At 42.6% G+C, this 19,782-nt stretch overlaps 1 protein-coding gene across 1 annotated transcript; it reads right to left on the bottom strand.

The window, feature by feature from the left end:
• Positions 1 to 213: 213 nt before the first annotated feature.
• Positions 214 to 18,793, bottom strand: LOC121455251 (succinate dehydrogenase cytochrome b560 subunit, mitochondrial). The gene is made up of 6 exons (XM_041662884.1): positions 18,740 to 18,793; positions 14,150 to 14,206; positions 12,002 to 12,103; positions 8,496 to 8,557; positions 5,114 to 5,277; positions 214 to 942 (listed from the first exon to the last, which is right to left on the bottom strand). The coding sequence occupies exons 1-6, from the start codon at positions 18,757 to 18,759 to the stop codon at positions 838 to 840; spliced, it is 510 nt and encodes a 169-aa protein (XP_041518818.1). The 5' UTR covers positions 18,760 to 18,793; the 3' UTR covers positions 214 to 837.
• Between the last annotated feature and the right edge of the window lie 989 nt (positions 18,794 to 19,782).

Genomic DNA, 19,782 nt, shown 5'->3' with positions numbered 1-19,782 from the left:
CTCTTTCCTAAGGCTTCCCTGTAGTACCCAAGTCTCTTCACTACTTGTATGTGATGATGTCATATTTTTCCCAGTGGTCAGTTGTAGGATAATTATTTCTCCCTGGGAAAGGTCAGGCTGGAGGGTGTAAATGTCCAAGACCCAAAGGAAGGGGCAGAAATGAGACAGATCCTTTCTACTGACCCTCACTAGATTTCAAAGAATCAACATGAGAAATGAGTAGTACTTTAATCGTTTCCAAAGAAGATGGGACAAGAATTTAGATCAGAAAACATGACATTAAAGGTATGTTTCACTAGAAGTGAAAAACAGAAAGAATAGAAAATACAATTTTTGGATCGTCCTCATCCATCAAAAGCTGTGCATCTTTTCTCCAAGCACGAGCGTCCAAGATCCAGCTCGCTCTGTACCTCCTTCTAGCTGGGCAGAGTAATCCCCTCCACCTCCACCTCCCTTCTCAGTCCCGCTGTGTGGGTGCTAAAGGCCCCGAGCTGACCAATGAACAGAATTGTCCTTTAAGCCAGCAGCCTACAGACAGTGGCACCCAGGGCAGCCACAGAACTGGCATTGTTTCTACTGTCTCAGCAAGAAGTAGGTGAAAGCAGACCCTCAGCACAAATCAGTCAAATGTGGAGAGGGAGGAAGGGCTCCTGGCCCAGGGAAGACGGCCTTTCCTACTACTACAGTTCTTCAAGCATCTGCTGAGCTCTATGGGATCTGAAGCACGTGGCATCTAACAAATCAGGGGAACTTTGGTGGCTGGCGATAAGAGTGATAATAAACAGGAATATAAATCAGTGTAATAATGATTAGGACAATGCTGGAAATTTCAGCTCTTCACATGGCTGCCAGTCCTAGAGAGGACAGCATACTAAGAACCAAGACAGCCACTCCAGACTGCTGGACCTGGGGGATCGCCAGGCCTTTTCCTAAGTCCCACATCTGCAGAAAAAAAAGAAAGAGAAGAAAGTTTTATTTTTAGTAATTAGAACCCCAGTCACTCTTACAATTCCTTCCTCAGAAATTTTCTACCTGCTGAGTGGACAGCTCCCTTCTGAGGGACTCCAGAGAAGAGTACTACATCCTGTGCCCCAGCTTCAATCTCCGCAAAGTCACAACACAGTACCTACCCCTACCTCGCCATCACTGAAATAAGCCTCTCATGTGGGGCTGCTAAGGCAAGTGTTCTCCAGAAGGCCAGACGCCCTGTAAACAAAAGATTCCAGACTGTGCAGATACAAACCCACCCAGCGTGACAACACATCTAGATCCATGTTTCCTGAACGAGAGTCCTTCAAAACACAGCTTTGTTTTCTGAGATAAAAATCTTGTATAATCCAGACTAGCCTAGAAGTCCTGTAGCTCAGCGTGCGTAAAACTCAAGATCCAACAAGATCTCCTGAGTACATTGGAAGCATGGGACCTTGGGAGAGGGCTGAAGGGGGGAGAGGCAGGGAGGCAAGTCAATGTAGAGCTCAATAAAATCAATATAAAAAAATTCAAGATCCTTCTGCTTAAATTTCCTAAGTGCTGGAATTATAGGTATTCACCATGTCTGGCCCAAACATATTTCTGTACAGTATAGGGCATTATGTGGAATTCACTCTGTATACCAGGCTGGTTTTGAACTCACAGAGATCTGGCTGCCTGTACCTGCTAGGATTAAAGGCACGTGATACCACTGCCCTGTCTGTCTGTCTGTCTGTCTCTCTCTCTCTCTCTCTCTCTCTCTCTATATATATATATATATATATATATATATATATATATATGGACATGATCTCCTATAGATTCCTGGTTGACTTGGAACTTTCTACATAAACCAACTGGCTTCAAGCTTATAGGAATCTGCCTATCTGAGTATGGGATTAAAGGCATGTGCCACACCCCTCAGGAGAATCTTAATTCTTAATCAATTTCTTTCTTTTTCGTCCATGCTCTCCCATCCAGGTCTTCTCTATTGACCTAAGATACACTCAAATTCCTAGGCTCAAGAGATCCTTCAACCTCAGGCTCCTAAAGAGCTGGGACCACAGGCACTTACAGCAACACCTGGCTCTCAAATTTAAGTGGGGCCATAGTAGAAATGTATATATAATATGAACATTTAAATTCCTTCTTCTTTTCAGTCTTCATCTTGTTTTGTTGGTATCAATCCACTAAGTGGTTGTCTCCCACTGGGTCAAAGGTCACATTTTGTAAACCTAAGAACGGAGGGGCTGTAGCTTAGTGGTAAGGCACTTGCCTTTTATGCACTAGCTTGAGTTACCAGTTACCAGTTTCCAGCACCAAAACCAAAACAAATGAAACCAGACTCTCAACTCTCTCACTCTCTAGGGTATGAACACTCTAGGGCAGTGGTTTGGAACCTGTGGTAGAGACCCTTCTCTGGGGGTCAAATAATCTTTTCACAGGGGCCGAATATCAAGTATCCTGCTTATCAGATATAATTATAATTACATATATATTATATAACATTATAACTCATAACAGTAGCAAAATCACAGTTATGAAGTAGCAACAAGATAATTGTATGGTTGGGGTCACAGCATGAGGAACTGTATTAAGGAGTCACAGCATTAGGAAGGTTGGGAACCACTGCTCTAGGGCAAAAAGTAGTGTTCAGGTTTCACTCTGAGCACACGAAGCAGCCTCACCACATGCTAACACATGAACCTCTACAGGCTGACCATAAAACTGACTGACTCAGGAGTCACTGCGGAGAGGATACCCTCATCCCAATGCCTGGCCAGCTTCTAGGTAGATGACATGAAGCGTTGAGCAGGCTCCACAAGGAGCCGCTTTGCTCATGGAGTTCAGTGTTTCACAAGACACCGAGTCCTGGGTAGTGGTGGTAGGAGAAGCCTCCAGAAGGTCAAAGGCCCTCAGCTCCTCCTTTATAACCACACCATTTCCCCATCCTGGAAGACCTTCCAGTCAGACACAATTTCATGGCAAGCAGTTAAAACCTGACCTGTACCCGGAGCTAGTGCTTTTTAAAAGAAAAACATAAAAGCAGATTTAGGGCTTAAAGCCTTTAGGTGCCTCACTCATCTCAACAAAGAGATTACCCTAATGGGTAGGAACCAAGGCAAAAAGCCTGAGTTCTGGGATTGTCAGGTGACCCCTAAGTCCAGCTCCACATTAAGACAAAAACAGACAGAAATAAGCCCCCATCTGGGCCAAGATGTGAAGCCTTCAGCTGATTTTCTTTATGGAGCTTTGTTCTGGGGAGTCGAAAGCCATTAGTGGAACTGCCTTTATCTCCACTGTCTCTCTCAGGACTAGAAGTCACTTCAAATCAAACTGAACACCGCTCCAGGGAGTACTTGATAAATATGCTTAATTTAATAGATCATTTAGTCTCACACTTTTTTTTTCATTCAACTGTCTATGGACCAGACTGAAATCCAGAAAATGTTTGTCTCTGAGGTTGCTCTGATGTGGAGGTTATAAAAGGTCAAACTAAGGCAAAAGCATCCAACTGATATTTTGTTTGGGTTCAAAAATAATGGAAGATTGGAAAAATACACTTTAACTCTTCTTGGAGAATAATACAAGAGTAAGGATCACAAAATACAAACTCTTAAAATGCTCAAACTTGCCAGGCAGGAAGATAATGAATTCAAGGTCCACCTGGTTACAGGGTGAGGACCAGGGCAGCCTGGGCAAGTCAGTAAAGTTCTGTCTAAAAATAGAACAGGAATCTGGGTATGTTCAAAGCCAGCCTGGTACACAGCAAATTTGCAGCTAACCTAGGTTTTATGAGACCCTGTCTCAAAAAGCCAAAAATAAATAAAGCAGACATGATGGCACTTACTCATCATCCCCGCAGTTGGCAATCTGGAGCTAGAGCTGGGTAAATAAGAATTTCAAGGCCATTCTTGGCTAAATAAGTTTGAGGTCAATTTTAACTACATGAGACCTTTTAAAAAAAATTGAGTGTCTGGGGAGACAGTTCAGTGTTATGAGCACTGCCTGCTCCTCCAAAGAAACCAGGGTTGGTTCCCAGCACCCACAAGGTGACTCAAAGCAATACCATCTCTGGTTTCCATGAGCACCAAGCATGCACATGGTTGGTGCACAGACATACATGCAGGCAACACAGCAAATAAAGTAAAAATAAAATTTAAACTAGTAAAAAGTTTTTTAAAAGGATGGAAGATGTAGCTATGTGGTAGAGTCTAGCATGCACAAGATCCTGGGTTCAATTCCCAGCAGCACACTAAGAAACCATGACAACAAGAAGCACAAAAACCACCCTAGAATCCTTGACACCTGATTTGTGTTTGCTCTCATTCCTTCCAGCTACTCAATACAATCTACAGAGAATATACCTGAGTCTGCCCAGACTTGTCACTCTGGGTGAAAAGGAATGCTACACTGAAAGCAGTAACTGCTTATATCTAGCTCTCAATTAAATTCCCAGTGTCAAGAACAGTGCTGACAATTAACAGGGACCAGTTCATATTTATCTAATAAGACAGGTCTTCTTTGTCAGATCTGCTTTCAGGGGTCTTTTAATAATTACATACCTCTTAAAACTTCACAATGATTCCTTTCAGTACTGGCCTAACCCACACTTAAAAAGGAATGCGTGGGGTGGGGGGACACGACCTTGAGTAAAGACCCAGTACAACTAGCCTCAAGAATGGTACTAGAGGCCTGGCAAGACAGCTCAGGAAAAGGCACTTGCTGTCAAGCCTGACAACCTGAGTTCAAGCCCCTGGATCACTGTATGAATAGTAAATAAATAATAAAATGAAAGCAGACAGACAGACAAGGTTTGGCCATGTGTGGTGCTCATGCTTATAATCCCAGCACTTGGATGCAGAGTCAGGAGGATAATCACAAAATTCAAGGCTATTCTGGTCTAGACAGCATATTCCAGGCCAGCCAGAGTTACACAGTGAGAGCGCCTGTCTCAACAAGCAAATGAAGGACAGCTCTAAGGGTAAAGGTACAGCATGTGCAAGGCCCTGGGTTCGATGACCCAGTATCAGAAAAGTGGTGGGAAGAAGGGAAAACACTAAACTTAGAAATAAGAGAGAGGACCCTCTTAGCCTTCCCACTCCCTTTACTGAGGAAACATACAAATCCACAACTAACTTACCAAGTGTCGGATCCCATTCCACGAGTGGTACATGAGAGGGAAGACAAACACAAACTTCGCTGTGTGGATGAGTGCTGGACCCAAAGACAGGGACTTCACAAACATCAAATAAGACTCAAAGCTCCCAGGAAGCAGCAGCGCCGACAGGCCAAAAAGAGAAACCCCTAGGGAAAAGAAAGCCTTCAGGTAGTGTAATGGATTAAGCTGGGTTCTATGACACTTCTTGATACCTGATACAGAGAAAAGTTAGGTCAGGGATGTATTTTAGTTGCCAAAATGTTTGACTAACATATACAAGCCCTGGATTTGAAACTAGCACCAATAAAATCCATGTATGGGGGACTGGAGACATGGCTCAGCAGTTACAAGTGAATCCTGATCTTGCAGAGAACCAGAGTTTGGTTCCCCAAAACCACAATGAGTAGCTTACACCACCTGAAACTCTAGCTCCAGGGGGATTAAACACCTCCAGCCTTCAAGGGCGCCTGTACTCACGTGTACATATCCCCCTATAAATAAATACACACACACACACAATTAAAAAAAAAATAAAACTGTATTTTATAAGACATGTAGGCTGGAGAGATGGCTCCACTTCCAGAGGACCTGGCTGGGTTCATTTTCCAGCACCCGCATGGTTGTTAACACCACCTCTAACTCCAGTTCCAGGGGAGCCAACGCCTTCTGGACAATTCAGGCAGCAGGTGTGCACACAGTGCACAGACATGCATACAGGAAAAACACTTAGAAATAAAAATGAAAAAAATTAACCAAACAAAGCTGGGTGGTGGTAGTGCATGCCTTCACTTGGGAAGCAGAGGCCAGGCAGATCTCTGTGAGTTCAAGATCATACTGGTTTACAGACAGCTAGGGCTGTTACACAGAGAAACCCTGTCTCAAAAGAAACAAAAACAAAACAAAAGGAAACAAAAAGCTTAACCAAACAAAACATGTATGGTAAAACATGCCTATAATCCCAGGACTTGGGAGATAGAGGAGGATTAGAAGTTCAGGATTGTTGGGAGTAGTAGTACTGGCCTTGGATCCCAGCACTCAGGAAGCAGGGCCAGAATTTCTGTGAGTTCAAGACCAATCTGGTCTACACAGTGCATTCCAGGACAGCCAGACCCTATCATTAAAAAATAAATAAATAAAAATTTTAAAAAATTCAGGTTTATCCTGGGCTACATATAAATTTTGAGGTTAGTCTAGGTTACAAGAAACCTGTAAAAAACAAAAACAAAAAACCTCAAAAAACAATAGTGGTAGGACAGGGATGGAGAGATGGTTCAGTGGTTAAGAGTATACTGCTCTTCCAGGAGACCCAAGATAAATTCCCAGCACTTACAGTGGGTGGCTCATAACTGCCTGAATCCTGGTTTCAAGGGATCCTGCTTCCACATATATGCGGCACACACACACACACACACACACACACACACACAAATCTTAAAAAGAAATAGAAAAATTTAAACTCATGTTCAGATTGTATCTCATGTTATAGTGAGAGGGTCCAATTTGGCTCAGGAGTGAAGTGTTAGCCTACCATAGATGTGGTTTGGGGCTCAACCTCCAGAACAGGAGGGAGGTTTGTGGTGGTGTAGCCTGCCCTGGCTACAGGGATTCTGAAGGTAAAATGAAATTGCAGTATGACGAGTTACTCCCCCTTTTAACATCCCTCACAACTAAAAAAACCAAACCTCACTGACAGCTGAGAAGTCACTTTACTGCTGGATCAGTCATGATGACTACACAGTCTGCAGTCAGCCCGGCCTACCCGAGTCCCAGGGTAGTCAGTCCCATGTGAAAATTCCCGAAGACATTAAGTCTGAGGTTTCCTGTATCTTCCTCTGGGAACAGCCCCTCTAGACCCCTCCTAGAACCTGGGTGCCAGAATAGAGACTCTTCAAAGAGCACAGTACAGAGCAGCTAAAGTTGCCATGTCTGTAAAGTGCTATGTGGGGCTATGTGATTGGCACTAAGTGCTCTGCCCCTTCTAGAAGCTGCCAAAAACTCTTTCAGACACTTCTTTGAAAGCCCTGCAATAAAAATGAAAACACCTAAAGAATCCCAGGAAAGCTCTCCAAGTGACCATGAAAACTTAGATTGGTAGAACCTTGTTATCTTTATCTACAACGCTGTTACACTAATAAAATATGTTCTGGCCATCTGCTTCCCCGGAATCTCTCGGACTTAGGAGTATGCAAATGCTAACTTAGAGTGAAGCTCTATTCAGCACGTCCTCTGCTGGTGACAGTCCTTGTGCATGTCCAATGCCCAAGATTACTACGCCGATTATTAATACAAACAATAATCATAACAGCCTATATTCAGAATTATATGTAGCTAATTAAATTTACAGTCATTAGTAGGCATTACAAATAAAAAGAATAATGATCCAGGGAATCTCAAAAGAAACAGGAACTCTTTTTTTTTGTTTGTTGTTGCTTGAGATAGGATCTCACTAAGTAGAACGGACTGACCTCAAACTCAAGGAGAGTGGTCTGTCTCTGCCTCCTGAGTGTTGGGGTCAAAAGCATGCACCACCATGACCAGCTGGGAATTCTTGGAACATATTCTATAGGAATAAAGCCTACTATGTCTTGGTTTTTGTTTGTTTGTTTGTTTTGTTTTCTGAGACAGGGTTTCTCCGTAGCTTTGGAGCCTGTCCTGGAAGTAGCTCTTGTAGACCAGGCTGGTCTCGAACTCACTGAGATTTTCCTGCCTCTGCCTCCCAAGTGCTGGGATTAAAGGCGTGGGCCACCACTGCCTGGCGTTTTTTTTCTTTTTTTATTACTTTTAAAAGATTTTTATTTTATTTTTATGTGTACGGGGTTTTGATTGCAAATATGTATATGTACCAGTTGTGTGTCTGGTGTCCAGAGAAGCCAGAAGAGGGTGCTGGATCCCCTGGAACTAGAATTACAGATGGTTGTGAGACACCATTTGGTTCTGGGAACCTAACCCAACGTCAGTCCTACAAGCATAGGAAATGCTAATGAGTTATAGTGGGAATGTGGGAACTCATAATTAATTTTTAAAGGAATGAATTAATAAAAAGGGTAAAAAGAGTTGGGGGATGTTGTAATGCTACCTTTAGCCCCAGCACTCAGGAGGCAGAGGTAGGCAGATCTCTGTGAATTTGAAGCCAGGCTGATCTACATAGTGAGTTCCAGGACAGCCAAGGCTACACAGAGAAACCCTGTCTTGAAACCCTCCCCCCAAAAAAGTCAAGCTTAAAGGGATTACATTCACTCTAAGTCAAGTTACTGAGGTACAAAAGAGGCAGGGATAAGAGTCATAGAAACACAGTTTCAAAGATCCCTTTGTGCACACAAAGATCTGTGTATGTGTATGTGTGTATGTAAATATAAATACATACCTCCACTTAAGGCCATACCAGTGCCACGGTGGCAAATGGACATTGCCATGGGAAGAGACCATCTACAAAGAAACATACAAAGACAATTTTAAAAAAGGATGCCAGGATTTGTTTTTGTTTTTTGCTTTTTTTTTTTTTTAGGATACATAATTTTAAAACAAAAAAATAAAAGCCATCTGGGGCTAGAGACATGGCTTAATGGATAAGAGTACTTGTTACTCCTGCAGAAGGCCTAAATTTGGTTTCCATTACCTGAGTGGTGGTTCACACTCAGTTCTGGGGTCCTGTCAAGCATTCTAACCTCTAAGGGACCAAGCATACATTTGGTATATACAAATACATGCAGGCAAAACATTCACAGACATAAAAAAAATTCTTAAAAACAAAAAAGCAAGAAAACCCCACCCAGCTTTCACATTCCTATTTCCACTTTCTAATTTTGAAAATAAGAACTTTGACTGAGTACACAGCTCAGAGGTAGAATGCTTATGTATCATGCATGAGGCCCTGAGTTCAATACACTGCAAAAAAGAACAACAACAAAAAAAGATTCATTTTAAAAAAACATCTTAAACTGGGCGGTGGTGGCGCCTTTAATCCAGCACTCAGGAGGCAGAGGCAGGAGGATCTCTGTAAGTTTGAGGCCAGCCTGGTCTACAAGAGCTAGTTCCAGGATAGGCAACAAAGTGACACAGAGAAACCCTATCTCAAAAACAAGAAAACAAAACAAAACAAAAAAAAATCTTTAAAAAAAAAAAAGCCAGATGTGGTGGTACATGTCTTTAATCCCAGCAGTTCTGAGGCAGAGGCAAGTGGATCTCTATGTTTGAGGCCAGCCTGGTCTAGAGAGTGAGTTCCACGACAGTCATGACTACACAGAGAAACCATTTGAAAAACAAAAATAAATAAGTAAAAATAACAAGTATCTCTTGGGGCTGCAGAAATGGCTCAGCAGTTAAAACACTTGCTCCTTTTGCAAAGGCCAGAGGTTCAGTTCCCAGCACCCATGACCTGTAACCCAGCTCCAGGGTATCTGGCACCCTCTTCTGGCCTCTGAGGGTACAGGACATGTATGTAAGTGGTGTACATGCCAAAAACAAACAAACAACAACAAAACACTCATACATATCTAATAAAACTAAATCTTTTTAAAGAGTTATTCCTTGATTTTACAAAACTAAAGTACTGCTACCATTGAGAAGAAGAAATAAATACAACTCTGACTCTTTTCACCCAAGGCCCCACACTGGTGCCAATCAGAGCTCGTTCAGCTAGAGAGCAATCATGCTGGTTGTGGTGACTCATGCCTGTAACCTCAGGTTACACAGCGAGACCCTGTCTCAAAAAACAAAAAACAAACTTAAATCATTCCAGGCCAGTCTGGACTATATAGGACTCTGTTTCAGAAAACAAAGAAACAGAAGCACTGTGCTAACTACTTCCGACACCTTTCCTTGGCATGTTATTTAGGAAATAGCCCCACGTTGCCTACTGTTTCTTTTTTCATGCAAAGTTCCATAATTGGACCTAATGTCAATTTTTTCAATCGACTTGTGAAGAAAGGCCAGGCTTATCTGGAATTATCTCCATCCTCATAAACCTACCCCTCCCCAGCCCCCTCCCCTCATTTTGAGACAGGCTCTCACCATTTACCTTATATACTAAGATCCTTTATTAACCTTCTGTTAGGGTACAATGTCCAATTTCTACAATAAAAATTATTTCTGGAATCTGAGCTGGAAAAAAATCCTGAAGGGTTGTGGTATTTGTGGAGGTGGTTAAAAAAAAATGACCAGTATCCCCTGGCAGGGACCCAAGTAAAGAGGGCAGCAAGCTCAAGACGCTTTGCTGAGTTAGTGTTTATTTATTTTTAATTTTTAAAAGCTCTATAGGGATTCTTTAAGAAGACATAAACAAAATCAGCTAGCACTTCTACTTCTGAAAACAAGAGATGAACAAACATATATGTATACACACACACACACAATTGCAAGCACAGTATATATCTTAGTTCTATCCGACAAGAGGACCTAAAGTCAATAACGTGCTGGTAGCAGCGAGCACATCTAACACTCCAGTACTGATGCCATATTGAAGAACTCCTAGTAGCCATGGCTAGAACAACTTGAGCATCAAAATAAACAATGACTGTAAAAGAGTGTAACTTCTGTGCAAAACAGGAATCCTTAAAAGAAAGCAAGGTTTGCCCTACAGAAAGAAAGAAATCTAAAGAGTATATGCAATAAGGCAAGCATGGTGGACTCAACCTATAATCTCAATCTCTACTGAGGTGGAAGCAGGAGGGTAAGAAATTCAAGGTCAGCCTCAATTACACACTGAGACTGAAGCCAGCCTGAGCTACGTAAGACCCTGTCTAAAGCACCAATAAATAAAAAAATTAGTAAATCATGAAGTCGAGAAATGAGCAAGACCTCCAGAATCTAGAAACTGCAAAAACAAATGGATTCCCCTAGAGCCCAAGGAAAAGATAGCCCCTGTTAGCTCGCTTATTTATTTTAAAATATTTCATGTATAATTTAGTGTACCATGGTACACAAAATGCAAACTTTGGGGAGTCAGTTCTCTCCTTCCACCATGCGGGACCAGAAGATCAAACTCGGTCGTCAGGCTTAGCAGGAAGAACCTCAACCTACTGAACCCTCTTCTCAGCCTGATAACTTTAGCTCAATGGAGCGAGTCACATTTCTAACACAAGTGCAAACGTATGAACTTGTGTGTTCTTTCATAGCTCAGGCTGGCCTTAAATTTGCTATGCAACCGAGGACAGGTTAAACTCCTGATCCTCCTTCCTCAGCACCCAAGTGCACCACCTGGATCAGCCTCAAATGGCAATTTTTTTTTCTCTGTGAAACAGCCCTGGCTGTTGTTTTGCAGACCAGGCTGGTCTCAAACTCACAGAGATCCACCTGCCTCCTCCTCCCAAGGCCTGGGACCAAAGGCCTGTGCCACCATGGCTGGACTTTAAACAGCAATTTTAAGATCAAACAACCTAGCATAACACATTCCAATGCTATAAGATTCTGCTGTTTATATGCTAAGGACTCATAGTAGGAAAGTACTAAAAGTCATTGTTCTCCATAATTAAACCATAAGAGCAGAACACTCTGTATGTGAAATAAAAACGCTACAATTCAAAACAAAACATTCCACAGTCTCAAATTCAGTGTTGTGTGGTGTGACGGCAACGTACAGGACAAAGTGTGTGTGAAGTCTTCAATGTAACAGCAAGCAATTCCAGAAACACCTCTGACTCATGAGCTCTTTGCGTCTGAACTTTCTTTTTGGCAGCTGTGCATTCAGAAATCTTTCACTTGTGGTGAACTTTCTCAAGACACTCCCACCGACAGATGAAGAAGCTGCACGCTGGTGTGGACAGTACCGTCATTACTGCTCAGCCCACTGCTCCCACGTGCTCCCATGTGCTGCATTCAATAAGTTACTTAAAAAAGGGCTAACTCTAGACCATCCAGCTCCAGTGTCCTTACCTGTAGATACTGATATGGGGAGAAACAGGACGGTTTGAACTCGTGTTCTTGTTCCAGAACCGCTCCATCTCTTCTTTGGCTGTGGTTCCCAACGGAACAGCACTAAAATAAAACAAGAGGTTCAAAAAGGACTAAGGTTTGTATTTTACATAGTAAAAAGTGTATTTTTAAAGTTTTATCTTATTTTAATCATGTGTGTGTGTATCTGTGTGTGGGTGTGTGTATGTTACTGCAGAAGCCTGAGGAGGCCTGAAGAGGGTGTTGGAACCCAGAAGGCTGGAGTTACAGGCGAGGGTTAGCTATACATCATGGGTGTTAGGAATTGATCTGGGTCTTCTGCAAGAACAGTACATGCTCTTATACTGTGCTACCCCTCTAGCCCTTAGATGTCTTATTTAAGAAAGGAATGGTTGGATCAGGAGGATGGCTCAGTGAGGAGGTGCTTGTTGACAAATTTGATCTCCCTGGATGCACATGGTAGGAGAAAAACCACTCCTACAAGATGTCTTCTGACCATCACCTGACCATCCCTGAGCCCCACCACACACACATCAATAAGTAAAATATATATAAAGGATACGGGTGAAAAATACATTAAAAAAAAAAGATAAGGCTCAAAAGTTAAAGGCAGAGGCTGCTTTCTCTTCCAGAGGACCCGAGTTCGATTCTCAGCACCCACATGGTGGCTCATAACAGTAACTCCAGTACCAGGCAATCCAACTGACCTCCTAGACACTGAATAAATGTAGTACACAGACAAAAATGCAAGAACACCCATACAGATAAAATTAGATAGAAAAAAGTAAAGAACGCCAGGCAGTGGAGGTACACTCCTTTAATCCCAGCTCTCGGGAGGCAGAGGCAGGTAGAGCTCTGTGAATTCAAGGCCAGCCTGGTCTACAGAGAGAGTTCCAGGACAGTTAGGCTGCCGCACAGAGAAACCTTGTCTCGGAAAAAAAAAAAAAAATTTAAGAAAAAGAAAAGGTAAAGACCATAAAAAGATAAAGTGGCACACAGCAGCACACCAGCAGAGGCAAGAAGACTGGGAGGCCAAGGCCAGCCTGGACCACATAGTAAGTATAAGGCCAGCAAAAGAGCTCACAATCCTAGCACATAGGAGGTAGAAGCATGATGATCAAGTTCTGTATCATCTTTATCCACATATCAAGCTTGATGATTACCCTGAATTACACGAAGCCCTGTCTCAAAACAAAACAAAACCCAAGCCTAAAAAAAAAAAAAAACAAAACCAAAAAGAAAACATAATAGTTATGTATATTTATGAGTCTGACTAGGTTCTGGCTGTAGGAATAAAAAGGCCATAGTTCTCTAAAGTACATTTGGTATAAACAGAAAATTCGAAAATCAGCTGTGTATCAGATAAGCATTAATCAGCTAATTTCTTAATGATAATGATTATGCTAGTACAATTATACTGTTATGTAAGCAAACAAACATGTTAGCAATTGATGAACCTGGATGAAATGACCACAGGACTACACACACCCTGACTGTCTATAATGTCAGCACACAGAGGCTCACGCTGGGGTCACCGAAGGTCAACACCATGCTGCGCCACACTGCAAGACTTACTCGAAGAAACAAGGCAATGAGACCAACACAAAGGACCAAAAATGTACTATTCTTATTTTCTGAAAGTATAAGGTTTTTGATATTTCCAAGGTAAAAACCTTTAAAAAAAATTGTTGAAGGCAACTGCTGAAGTCAACAACTAGGAATAAATATTTAGCAGGAAAAAGTAAAACTCCCAGAGATTCAGCTTCCTCTGCCTCTGGAGTGCAGGAACCACACCCAGCTTTCTACAGCCTTTTCATGAGGAAAAAAGTTAATAATATAAAAGAGTCATAGTATGTAGACTAATTTTTCCTACGTTTTAATCTTTTAATCAACATTTGTTCACGTGGCTGAGTTGCCTTTACTCTGTACTGCCCATCCTGTGTTCTCAACGGCTGGCTGGAGACTCCGCCTTTCTTTCCAGAGCTCTTTCTGTCCAGAAGTCCCTGCTATACCTCCTGCCTAGTTATTTATTAAACCAATAATAGCCCTGTTTAGCTTTTTATTAAATCCATCACAGTGACACACCTTCACACAGTGTAAAGGAATTCCATAACAGACTTCAAAACTTACTTTCTGAGACAAAGCTGAGAGTTAAGGTGGGCTCGGAGGCAGTGACGACCAACGTGTCTGCAAGAGATTCAAGAAGACAAATTTAGTCACTAACACCAGCATATCAACTTCCCCACCTTGTACTATATATATATATATATATATATATATATGTACTATATATATATAGTCTTGTGAGACAAGAAACAAGTTTGTTGTGTGTTTTTTGAGACAGGGTCTCATATAGTCTAGGCTGGCCTCAGACTCACTATGTAGCTAAAGTCTTTCCCACCTCCCAAGTGCTAGGAGTTCACATTTGTCTTCAGGATGTTTTTGTTGTTGTTTTGTTTGTTTTAAAGCTAGGTCTTACAGGAGGTTGTTTGACCACACCTCAACTTTGGCACGAGAAATAATTTAGGTGCGGACTGGTCCTGGATCCCGACATAGGTTAAATAAAACACAAGAGTTTAATAAGGGGGTTGTAATAGTTCAGCGCTTGCCTAAAATTCAAAGGATAAGGCTTTGGGTTTAATCCCCAGCATTGCAAAAACTAAAAAAGCCAAAATGAGAAATTGACACTAGGAAGCACATAGTTTATGTATGGCAGAGACCTGCTCCAAATGGATGAATTAAATTTTGAAGAACAAGGGATCTGAGGATGGGCAGTCCTAATATTAAGCCAGGTCATTTCAAAAACTACCATCTGGAGCCAGGGAGATGGCTCAGTGGATAAAAGCACTTTATAAAACCCTGACAACCTGAGTTCAGTCCTACAAAACCCACCTAAAGGCGAAAGACGAGAATCAACTGTACAGAGTTCTCTCTGTCACATGTGCACACAGCCACACACACACATGCAATAATAATAAACAATTTTTAAAAATTAAAAGCCTACCACCTACTTCCAGCTAACAGAGACAAACTTCAAGTCCCAAAGCTTTCTACATGGTAGTATAAAAACATGAGAAAGCAAAAATTCTCTCCATTCCCACAAAAAGTATTTACAAAAAATAATTACTTTTTCTACCTAAAAATTGCTACTTAAAAAAAAAATTACATGGACTGGAGAGATGGCTCAGCAGTTAAGAGCACATGTTGCTCTCTTAGTGGACTAGGGTTTAGTTTCCAGCACCCACATGGTATTCACAACCATCTGTAACTTCAATTCCAGGAAACCTAACGCCCTTTTCTGGACTCTGAAGGCACCAGGCACACACCTGGTACATAGACCAGGCAAAACACTCATACACATAAAAAAAAAAAAAATAATTAAATTTTTTTAAAATTACATTTTATTTATTTTGTGTGTGATGGTGTACACCACAACACACATGTGGGAATCAGACAACTTGCAAGGACCTGGTTCTCTCCTTCCAACATGTGGATCCTGGGATCAAACTCAGGTAATCAGGTTTGTAAACTGTAATACCGGCATTCCGGAGGTAAGACACAAGACTGCTGTAAATTCAAGGCCACCCTGGTTTAAACAGCAATTTCCAGCCAGCCAGGGCTATATCAAGACCTTGTCCAAAAAGCCAAAAAGGAAAATGAAAAAGAAAAACATTCAACAACACATTCTTTAATCTCCTAATTCCAGCGAACACTTCCAAAGCATTGAAGAAGGTGACCACAATGAAGTTCTGGAAGCCAAAACATTTACTATGTTAATTCTATGTAATTAGAATTGTTCACTATGTGCAAGGCATGTGGAGATAGAAGAGCTTATTAAGACCCCAAACCTGAGCCAGATAGTGGAGATGCACACCTTCAATCCCAGTACTCAGGAGGCAGACAGTGGTGGATCTCTGAGTTTGAGGTAGGTTGGTCTACTCTACAGAGTGAAGAGTGCCAGGACAGCCAAAGCTACAGAGAAACCCTGTCTCAAAAACCAAACTAAAAAACCAAAAACGAACAAATAGTATATCTTACCTGGATAATTTATTTTAAAAAATTTAAACTCCTGCATCTAATAGTTTAGGAATTAGCTTTCTAGACAGTAGGTTGTGGCACATGTCTTTGATCCCAGCACTAGGGAGGCAGAGGCAGGCAGAGTCTACATTTGAGTTCGGCCTAGTCTACAGAGCAAGTTTCAGGACAGTCAGGGCTGTTACACAGAAAAACCCGCTCTGGAAAAATAAAACAAAACAAACAAAAGTCTAAACAAACAAACAATCGTCTAAATCCAATAGTGTTCTAAAAGGTTTATGATGTCCATCAAATCATCGACATTAGACACATATCATTTCAAGAGCCTTATGCTCTACAACAGAGCATCAGAAGGGACCATTATTCGAAGAGAAAAACCCAGCCAACCCTTCTTCAGTTCTCTCTCTTCCCTTTGGAGGCAAGAGGTGAATGCAGACATTGTGTACTGAGGGCTCTTTGAAAGAAGTGGGAACAAATCTCTTTAAATCAACTGAATTGTCTCTGAAGTTGCAGGGCACACATTCCTCACACCAAGTTAGGCCCTGTCACTCAGCTACCCAGCAAGAGTTTGCAGATGTGGGCTGGAATCTACCGCATGTTCTTCTGTCTGGTGCTATTGTTTCCCCAAATACCAATGTACGCTCGACACAAGGCCCTACAGAAACAAGCTGCATGAACTCCATAGCCTTATTTGAAATATGAAAGTAAGTATCTATCCTTGTGTTCCACGTGCAACCAGAACCTCTGAAAAGACTTTCTGTGCTGGAAAGGAGCCAGCAAGACGGTTCAGAGAGCAAAGGCACTTGCCACCAAGCCAACCTTAGTTGGACCCTTGGGAGTCACAATTGTCCTCTGACCTCCCCACACAAGCCACGGCGCATGTGTGCCCACCCACACCCACAATAAAGGAAAGTGAAAAGATTGTAAAGGGTTATGGCTAGAAGCAAGTGCTTTGTTTTGAGATAGGATTCTACTCTGTGGCCCAGGCTGACCTGGAACTCACGCTATAGCTCAGGCTGGCTTCAATATTACAGCAACCCTTCCTGTCTCAGTCTCCTAAGTGCTGAGACTACAGGTGTGAGGGTGTGAGCCTCCTCAGGCAGCTGATTAAGTCACTTATTGTAGGGCCCGGGATGTCCTGAGCACATTGTCCAATACTTCCAATAATTTCTGTATTACTTATTATGCCCAATATAATTTAAATGTTCCATAAATGTTATGCCATATGGTTTAAGAAAGAGGGGTGCTACCTATGTGCAGTCCAAATACAATCAACGGGGAAAAGTTGATATATATGTATATATACACACACCAACAGGCAGTCCAAATAAACCAATCCCATGCCTACACGAGAACAAAGGTTTTGAAGCAAACAATACCCATTAAGTGCTGGACTGAGAATGAGTATCTGAATGACAGAAGGCTACAGCAGGGTAATACCTACAGTTTCATCCACATGAACTCAGCATAACACTTGTCAGGTAACAAACTCAAACTGCTTTTTGTAACTTGTTCTTCAAATATTTTCAGCCTGAGACTGGCTGACTCCAGGAAGAACCCAAAGATGAAGACTCTAAACACTAACCCTGAAACTCCTAAAATGAAATGTTTGAAACCAATACGATCATTTCAAGCTAAATGTTAACTCACCCAACAAGCCCTAACAGTCACCAACATATGTTACATCAAAGAATTTGAAGGCATTCAATTACGCGTCACGTAACTAAGAATGAAGGACGCAGCTCTGGAAAACTGGTCCTGTCGTATCTCAGAGAAGAGACGCTTAAGAAAATGCACAGCACCATGAAAATAAGAGTAAAGATAACTGACCCCAACTTCCAAAGACTCACTTTGTAACAAAGAAAACGAAACAGAATTCCTCTATTTTTATACTGCATGACTGAAGTGGAAAGAGAAATGAAAACACATTTGGGAGAATCAGGGACTGGAATTTCAACAGCACTGAAGTTAGTTTTCCATAACAAATAATTTCCAAAAATAGGCAGGCATAAAACTGCGTTGGAATTCGTACCACAACTGTCTATGCCCTCACAACTATAGAGGCTCTGGGGATGATACCAAAAGAGTGAAGAATTCAGAACAAAAGAAAATCTCTGGACAGGAAATTGATTTCAGAGAAAAGCGGGGGTATCCACCATAACATAACGCTAATGAAAACAAAGCGAATTTTCTGGGCAGCAGCAGAGACCCACTCCGGCTGCTACTGCTAACCCTGGGCTGGGAGGGATACATTTGGAAACCAGATAGTGCCCACGCGTTACAGCAGCATAACTGCCAGGGATTAGGAAGCATGGAGGTGCAACACGGAGCCCCTCCCCATGGTCCCTAAATCCCCCTCCCCGCAGGCCTACGGGGCAACTGATCTTGAAGTTAGAGGTTTTTGGAGCCTCGGACCTGGGTGGGTTCACAAGAGCAATTTGGGAAGAGGCTTTAGACGTGGGTGGAGCAGAGGGACAGCCGCGCCACTCATCCACACAGAGTGACCTCTAAGCCCTTCCGAGCCCGCGCGGGACTGGGGGATGCTAGGATCCCTGGGGCGCGGCCTGCACATCTACGGTCCTTTCCTTGTCCCCGTACGCCTACGCCGCTGTCACCACCCTGAGGGCCCAATTCAGGTCCTCCAAGGATAGCGGGCACGGATTCCCAGCCCCAGGCTAAAGTCACCTCAGCAAGAGCGCAGCCATCTTGAGTTCCGGTCTGGACGGAAATGACGCACTGCTCCCATGCAGCCCCTCCCTTTGCGGAGGAGCGGGCAGGGCTGTCATGTGACGACTTAGTTTTTGTTTTTTTTTTTTTTTAAAGCTGTGTTTTGTGGTTTGGTTCTTTGTGGATGGTGATCCCCCATCCTCCACCCCGCCCCCGGGTCTTTGCTTTTCCTCTCTCGTCGTAGTTTCTAGCATCGTTTGTCAAAGCTTTGGCCAAAGCGTCGCGTGATTATACTTAGTGCCTTTACCTACCTAAGTGTTTATTTTGTACGGCTCGCTTTACCAGACAGCGACTTCGCCTCGTTTTTTCACTGAGGGTTTCGGCAGCTCACTTCAACTCCCTCCTTTCCAAGTTGTCCTAAAATCTCCGAGTTAACTGACTGAGACACTCAAGGAAAAAGTTACTTTGGGCTTCCTTTGGTTCCTTAGTGCTTTCTCACGGTTCTACAGTCCTAAAGAGATGTTAGGCAAGCACTATACTTTCGAGCTGTATCCCTAGCGAGATAAGCACACTGAACCCCAATTTGGACAGTACAGGATGGGGGCGGGGCTGCCAGAGGGCCTTACACCATTATTTGCAAGGATCGGGGATCCTCTTTGACCACCTCCATTAGGCCTGAGAATTCCAGGGCTTGAGCTGCGGCCTGAACCAAACTCCCACCGGCCAAAGACAACGCTCCCTTGTTTCTTTTTCAGGGCTATGTGGGTGACGCCCACAGCCACAAGAAGCTGGGGCGTGGAGAACCCAGTTTTTGATTTATATGTGCTGTATATAAATGGTTTTGAGGAATCCAAGTACTGAAATCAGTTGCAGAGCACTCTCAACTGAGAAAAGAGAGTGAGCTAGTGAGAAAGGAACGAAATTGAATGCCAAAGTTCCTGACCCTGGGAGCTGTGGTGGCGGGGCAAAGGGAGAAAGACTAGGGGGAGCGCAGGGCGACTAATTCTATTGTAAATCTCTTTCGGTTGTGTTAATATTCAGATCCCATTTATATTTAGCTC

Source organism: Microtus oregoni, unplaced genomic scaffold (genome assembly GCF_018167655.1).
Source record: "Microtus oregoni isolate MIOR12 unplaced genomic scaffold, Mior012 000013F_ref0000133, whole genome shotgun sequence".
NCBI lineage: Eukaryota > Metazoa > Chordata > Mammalia > Rodentia > Cricetidae > Microtus > Microtus oregoni.
This window is presented reverse-complemented; position numbering and strand designations above follow the sequence as displayed.